This window comes from Dendronephthya gigantea, unplaced genomic scaffold, assembly GCF_004324835.1.
Source record: "Dendronephthya gigantea isolate DGI-Jeju-01 unplaced genomic scaffold, DenGig_1.0 001139F, whole genome shotgun sequence".
NCBI classification, from domain to species: Eukaryota; Metazoa; Cnidaria; class Anthozoa; order Malacalcyonacea; family Nephtheidae; genus Dendronephthya; species Dendronephthya gigantea.
In genome coordinates, this window is record NW_021164149.1 from 1 (window position 1) to 7,922 (window position 7,922).

The 7,922-nt window shown below is 36.3% G+C and overlaps 1 protein-coding gene across 1 annotated transcript; it reads right to left on the minus strand.

Annotated features, from left to right (window-relative positions):
* Window positions 1-5,206: 5,206 nt before the first annotated feature.
* LOC114545061 lies at window positions 5,207-6,228 on the minus strand. The gene is made up of 3 exons (XM_028563451.1): window positions 5,911-6,228; window positions 5,505-5,706; window positions 5,207-5,358 (listed from the first exon to the last, which is right to left on the minus strand). The coding sequence occupies exons 1-3, from the start codon at window positions 5,920-5,922 to the stop codon at window positions 5,237-5,239; spliced, it is 336 nt and encodes a 111-aa protein (XP_028419252.1). The 5' UTR covers window positions 5,923-6,228; the 3' UTR covers window positions 5,207-5,236.
* Window positions 6,229-7,922: the final 1,694 nt, after the last annotated feature.

The window sequence follows — 7,922 nt, forward strand, 5'->3', positions numbered from 1 at the left end:
TTTTGACAAAGGACATAATGAAAAAGGGTTATGGTAAGATTCGAACCACCGACTTACCACTTGGGAGACCATTGCCTTTACCACTAGACTACAAGATCATGTGCTGAAGGGCTATGATTATTTAATACTTTATCTTTTCACGAAGTTCATAATGAAAAAACGGGTATGGTAAGATTCGAACCATCGATTTACCATTTGGGAGACCATTGTCTTCACCATTAGACTCGAGAACATGTGCTGAACAGCTATTTAATTTTGATTTACTTTAACCTTTTCACGAAGTTCATGAAAAACGGTATGGTAAGATTCGAACCATCGATTTGCCACTTTGGGAGACCATTGTCTTCACCACTAGACTATGAGATCATGTGCTGAGCGGCTATGAATATTTGATTTATTTTAACGTTTTTGACAAAGGACATAATGAAAAAGGGTTATGGTAAGATTCGAACCATCGACTTACCATTTGGGAGACCATTGCCTTCACCACTATACTACAAGATCATGTGCTGAAGGGCTATGATTATTTAATTTACTTTATCTTTTTCACAAAGTTCATAATGAAAAAACGGTTATGGTAAGATTCGAACCATCGATTTACCATTTGTGAGACCACTGTCGTAACCACTAGACTGCGAGAACATGTGCTGAACAGTTATTTATTTTTTGATTTACTTTAACCTTTTCACGAAGTTCATGATTATAAAACGGTCATTATAAGATTCGAACCATCGTTTTAACACTTGGGAGACCATTGCCTTCACCACTAGACACGAGATCATGTGCTGAACGGTTAAGATCATTTGATTTACTTTAACGTTTTTGACAAAGGATATAATGAAAAAGGGTTATGGTAAGTTTCGAACCATCGACTTACCACTTCGAAGACCATTGCCTTCACCACTAGACTACAAGATCTGTGCTGAAGTGCTATGATTATTTAATTTACTTTATCTTTTTCACGAAGTTCATAATGAAAAAACGGTTATGGTAAGATTCTAACCATCGATTTACCATTTGGAAGACCATTGTCTTCACCACTAGACAACGAGATCATGTGGTGAACAGCTATTTAATATTTGATTTACTTTAACCTTTTCACTAAGTTCATGATGATAAAACAGTTATGGTAAGATTCGAACCATCGATTTACCACTTTGGAGACCATTGTCTTCACCACTTGACTATGAGATCATGTGCTGAGCGGCTATGAAAATTTGATTTACTTTAACGCTTTTGACAAAGGACATAATGAAAAAGGGTTATGGTAAGATTCGAACCACCGACTTACCACTTGGGAGACCATTGCCTTCACCACTAGACTACAAGATCATGTGCTGAAGGGCTATGATTATTTAATTAACTTTATCTTTTTCACAAAGTTCATAATGAAAAAACGGGTATGGTAAGATTCGAACCATCGATTTACCATTTGGGAGACCATTGTCTTCACCACTAGACTTCGAGAACATGTGCTGAACAGCTATTTAATATTTGATTTACTTTAACCTTTTCACGAAGTTCATGATGATAAAACGGTCATGATAAGATTCGAACCATCGATTTGCCACTTTGGGAGACCATTGTCTTCACCGTACTAGACTATGAGATCATGTGCTGAGCGGCTATGAATATTTGATTTATTTTAACGTTTTTGACAAAGGACATAATGAAAAAGGGTTATGGTAAGATTCGAACCATCGACTTACCACTTGGGAGACCATTGCCTTCACCACTAGACTACAAGATCATGTGCTGAAGGGCTATGATTATTTAATATACTTTATCTTTTTCACGAAGTTCATAATGAAAAAACGGGTATGGTAAGATTCGAACCATCGATTTACCATTTGGGAGACCATTGTCTTCACCACTAGACTTCGAGAACATGTGCTGAACAGCTATTTAATATTTGATTTACTTTAACCTTTTCACGAAGTTCATGATGATAAAACGGTCATGATAAGATTCGAACCATCGATTTGCCACTTTGGGAGACCATTGTCTTCACCGTACTAGACTATGAGATCATGTGCTGAGCGGCTATGAATATTTGATTTATTTTAACGTTTTTGACAAAGGACATAATGAAAAAGGGTTATGGTAAGATTCGAACCACCGACTTACCACTTGGAGACCATTGCCTTCACCACTAGACTACAAGATCATGTGCTGAAGGGCTATGATTATTTAATTAACTTTATCTTTTTCACAAAGTTTCATAATGAAAACAAAACGGTATATGGTAAGATTCGAACCATCGACTTACCACTTAGGAGACCATTGTCCTCATCCCTGGCTACAAGATCATTTGCTGAAGGGCTATGATTATTAATTTGCTTTATATTTTTCGTTGTTCATAATGAAAAACGGTTGTGGTAAGATTCGAATCATCGATTTACCATTTGGAAGACCACTGCCTTCACCACTAGACTAGAAGATCACGTGCTTAACGGCTAGGATTATTTCATTTCTTTATCTTTTTCACGAAGTTCATAATGAAAAAAAGGTTATGGTAAGATTCGAACCAGATTCGGACGTTCCTGGACTCGAATCCCAAGTTTTAAAAATGGGAGAGCATTGCGTTCACCACTAGACCAGCAGAACCTCAGGAGTGTCACTACACTGTTTTATTTTTACCTAATTTTTTACTTTAAACAACCTTTTTTCGAAGGATTTTACGTAAGTTTAAATACGTTTGCTTGGATGATGATGATTTCTATTTTGTCTAAAACGCACAAACGTGAATCTTATTCGTAACTTTAACCTAATTGATTCATTTATGCTGACGCTACCGGGTGTCCCAAAAAAGTACCTATTTTTAATTCAACATAACTTAAAAACGAACTAAAGAATTGCAATAAAATAGTCCATGTGTAGTTGAGTAATGTCTAACTTAAAGTTTGATATATTTGATATGAAGTTTGAGCAAGTAGTTTCCGAGATATTCGCGTTTAAAGATACAGTAACGTTTTGAAATGTGTCAAAAATCAGCAAATAATGGCTTGTTAAATGCAACAATCCGATATCTACAGGGGCAATTTCCTGGTCGACTCATGAGTAAACGTGGCGATTGGCCATGGCCTCCACGCTCCCCTATCCTGACGGTGTGTGATTTCTTCCTCTGGGGCTATTTAAACAGCAGATTTGGGAAGTTCCTCATGACCAACAACCTCAAAACTTGGGAGATCTTCGCGAGGCGATTGTTAGGTCATGTCGCTATTTGGACGCCCACATGATTAAAAGGTCTTTTGATAGCATGCTGAAACGGGCAAGAAAGTGCGTTGCTGCTGGTGGACATGAATTTGCAGATGAATTAGAGCAAAAAAAAAACGATTTTTAAAAAAACAACTAAAAAATATGTTACAAGATACCATGTTAGGAACCGGTATTGTTGAAACAAGTTTAATAGGCCATTTTTCCTGATTTTTGACAAGTTTCAAAACGTTGCTACGACTTTAAACGCAAATATCTCAGACACTACTCGTTCAAACTTCATATGTAATATATCAAACTTTAAGTTAGACATTACTCCACTTAATATGGATTGTTTGATTGCAATTCTTCAGTTTCCTTACAAGTTATGTTGAATTAAAAAGGTACTTTTTTGGGACACCCGGCATAATATCACAGGTATGGAGACCATTGAGAAAAGGTGCAGCGCTATTTCACCATAAGCTAGTTATATGCGGCCCAGGTGAAGCAAATGGTTACGGTGCGATTGTTTTGTATTTTTAATGAAGTCAAGTCTGATTTCACAGATCACAAATTAAAATTTGAGGAAAATGGTAATTCAGATTCATTAGAATGTTTCAACATTTTCCACTTATTTCATAGCTGAAATTGTACTCCAAATCTCCATTATAACGCAAAAGATATTAAATAACTCTACTTCTCTTAAGCTGCGTTTACACGGTACCATCCGCTCGTCACAACATCTTCGTTTCCATGCAGCGTACACCTAAGATCCTATAAGACACAGTCACTGTCGGTCACAGCACGGCTACCATCCCAGTCTGATTTATTTATGTCAATTTCTTTCTTATATTACATACCGTCAATTACGTATCACAATCGCTTAATCATCATGTTCCTCTAGCAAATTGTAGTTACAAGATTATGTATTGCGATATGCATTATTTACGCAATCATTTTGATCGCGCGCCACACTTTCTTCTCACATTAGTTTTGGTCCCGAAAACGTTAAAAGTTGATACAGAAACTACGATCAAAATCTCCCGATTCCTGACCAAGACAAACAAACCAGGACAAGCAAACTTTCCCTGCTCAGTAGGCATAAAGTAAGGTTTTAGATTGTCGTGATGGACCATGAACTCTCGACCTGTTTCTGATCTAATCTTATAATTTACGCCTAGTCTTCCTAAAATAGTGTGAGGTCCAAGCTGTTTGGGACAGAATTTCCACTCCTTTGGCCGCCTAAGCCATACATGCTCAAGCCATACAAAATCTAGTTTCCTGCTGACCCAGCAAGTCCGACGAAGCGAGGAGTCCTCGGAAGGATCGCGAAAGTTTATGATCCTCTCGGGTTGATTTCGCCCATTATTCTGCAAGGAAAGTTCCTCTACCACGAGTGTTGTGACGCTAAGGTCCCCTGGGATGCCAAACTGCCTCGTGAGTTAGAAGCTAGATGGACGGCGTGAGAGAAAAGCCTACAGAGAACGTGACCGCACCAATTAAGGAGTCTAGCTAAGTTCCAGTAGCCAATTGAAGATACAGGTCATTAGACCCTTACAAAAATAAACTATAGTTTTTAAAGGCGAAACTATAGTTTTAATAACTGTAGTATTTTGGAATAAAACTTAGTGTCTGAAACTATAGTTGTTTTAGTGAAAACTATAGGTTAAAAACTATAGGTTTGTTCGAAACTATAGTTTTTACATGGAAGCAAAAGGTATTCTTTAAAAAAAAATAATTTTGACGTTTACCCAAATAATAACTGCTGCACAAAGCAGCTTTAATTTCACGAAGCTAACACAGTTCTAGTCATGCTGCCAATAATCAAACGATGTTTTAACGAAAAAGGGGATTACGTTTTATTTTACTTCGGTCTTTAGTACCAGGGGATTTATTATTAGTATATATAAATGCAGAATATAAAAAAAGAACTACTGTTTTGAAATTTAGGCATTTACTATTAATTTAAAGGGCTAAAAACTTTCTTACAATGATACCGTTTCTTAGTATATGTTCAAAAAATTCCTGTGCCATAATACTGTTATTCTTGTTGCTTTTTGAACGCCTGTTCCTCATTGTTCAGTTTAAACTTGATAGCTTTGACAATGTCCTCGTCAATAACAGGCCGCTGAAGTTCGGTGTATCTTACACTCTTGGCGTATTCTACACAAAACATAAAGAAAGGCTAAATTACTAAATCAGTAAATATGCCAACACTGCGTTTTTCCTTCAAATGCTGATTAGGTAAACAGAAATAGTCCGTCTTTGCAATACAAAGATTACGTATACACTCAAAACCAAAAACTTACTTATTAGGGAAGCTGTGTAGTTTGGATCAAGCTTTGGCTTTGTTTGCCCATTCTTCCCTTTCTGCCCTTTGTAACTGTGTGTCGCCATGTACTCTCTTGTGAGTGTTGCTCCCATCAGGTTTGCGATAAATGATCCTACTTTCTTCGTCTTTATTCGTTGAAGCACATTCTTTGAAATCGACAAGCCTGGTCCGAGAACAACCTGTTAGAAAATAAATCAATACAATAAATTAGTAAAAAAGGTGAAAAAAACAATGTAAAGTCATCCAATGAACAAAATGTTTTAAACCACGGTACTAATAATTCCATTTTCAAGACACACTCTACCTAAACCACTTTGCGTGTATTGAAATCAGAATGTAAAATTTTAAAATTCTCCCATTTACAGTGCATTTGAAAGACCTACCTTATCTGCCATAACATCAGCCAATCCAGACTGTTCGTCACTTCCACAAATTTTTGAGGAAGCATATGTGTCCTTCTCTAACTCCTGGACCTAGTTGTCATCATCACAGCCTTGTATTTCCTTACTTTTGTCTTTCAACAAGTTGTCTTCGCTAATTGCAATTACGGTTGGTTCCTCTGTAGCAAATTCTGAAAAACCACTCATCGATGTGGGAGAAGATCTGGTTGATGAGCTTGACACACATGAAATAGGAGACGATCTTCCATGATCCATGGTTGTCAAAGGAGACAATCTTGCGGAAGGCTCGTATGCTTGTACGCTCTGTTGTGAACCAAATTTAGTGCTTGGTTTGAAAAGCCTTCCAAGGATGCCACATACTTCTTCAGTTTTCTCAAAGAAACTTTTAAATCTATAAGAAAATTAAAATGCATTAGCCAAAGACTAGGAAACATGAAATCAGAATAACAGTAAAATCATTGCCTTTTTGTGAGTGGCTAATGAATGGTGAGGAAAAGGCAAAATAAATGGCTTGCCCTAGCTTAATGCACCAGGATCATGGATTGTCCGCCGATCACCCGTCTTGTGGCACATTTTGATTAAAAGTTGGACAAATCTTTTTGAACAAGCTTACCATCACTACTTTCGATTTGTTCCCGAAGTCTTTCATTTTCACTTTTTAGGTGTTTGATTGTTGCCAGAAGCGTTCTATTTCTCTTAAATGTTTGCAATCTTCATCACATACACTGTTGCCATCAAATAATTTAAGACTTCCTAAATATTAAAATTATAAGCAATGAATACATATGTGTGCTGCCTGTGCACCAATTGGCATCTTTCCTAATTATCAACAAGCAAGAATGTAATGTGTTCTTACTAACTCATGTGTCTATCTACCATCTCAGGTAGTATAAGGAAGCTTTTATATTACTGCTATTTCAATGCTAAAAGCTTAAATAATGTTAACATTAGCTTTCACATCGTCTTATATACAAGGTGATTTTACTCTTTCTGACAGAGGCTTCCTTTTGACCTGTAACTATACAAACCTTCCTGTATCTTTCCTTATCATGTTAGCCAGATTGGTTGATCGCTTTGATTGCTCAGCATTTTTAGATGCTGCTTTCTGCCTCTTCGTTGCAGCTGGTTCTTGCTGAAGAAAAACAGGATCAGAAATAAATGTGGGGAATATAAACTATGCACATAACTTGCTCATTACTATTATTTCGTATATGTGCTCAAAAAACACCTTGTTAGAGAAAATTGGAATGAAAAAATTATCTCTGTAACTTTAAGACTTTACCTGTCTTTCTGTCACTGTCGCTATCATTTATAACACGTTTGCATTTCTTACACGCTTGCGGAAACCTTTGCCTGTTTTAACCGGAGAATCATCTTCTCTCATGTATTGAGTAACCAGTCTTTGTCATCTATTGTTTAATTAAAATATAACAAATATGAACAAAGATTATGGCAGGGATGGACTTGGCTGATTTCTGAATATGTCGTATCTAAAAGTGGGAAGTAATATACTGTTATATAGACAAATATTAAATTACTTGAGACTCACACACTCTGCTCTGAATATTTGGGATCATTTAGATGATTAGGACTCAATCACCATGATATGAATCATACTTCAAACATGATTATATTTCAAAACAGCCTGATCTGAATCATTTGGGATCATTATATGATTAGGACTTGAATATATTAACTATAAAACCCATCTTACCCTAAATAAATTATCTTTATTCAAGACATAAAACGTCAAAGGCGAACAATAATGACTCAAGGAATATAAACTTAATTTCAAACCTGTATCTTTACAATCTCGGCAGGGAATTTTCTTTTGGTTGCTTTCTTGGATTTGTATCTTTCCAAAGAACCAACATTTTGTCCCGTTCTCGATTTCATTTGTTTATGTTCCTGAGTAAAAAACAATATCGGAATATGGAATGACATCCCAAGCATTCTCTTCGAAGAAATTAACCAAAGCGTAAGCCATTAAGTCG

Coding starts and splice junctions, on each gene's coding strand:
- LOC114545061 (XM_028563451.1), bottom strand. Junction 5,359..5,504: donor CTACACAGCTTCCCTAATAA/GTAAGTTTTTGG, acceptor TGTTTTGTGTAG/AATACGCCAAGAGTGTAAGA.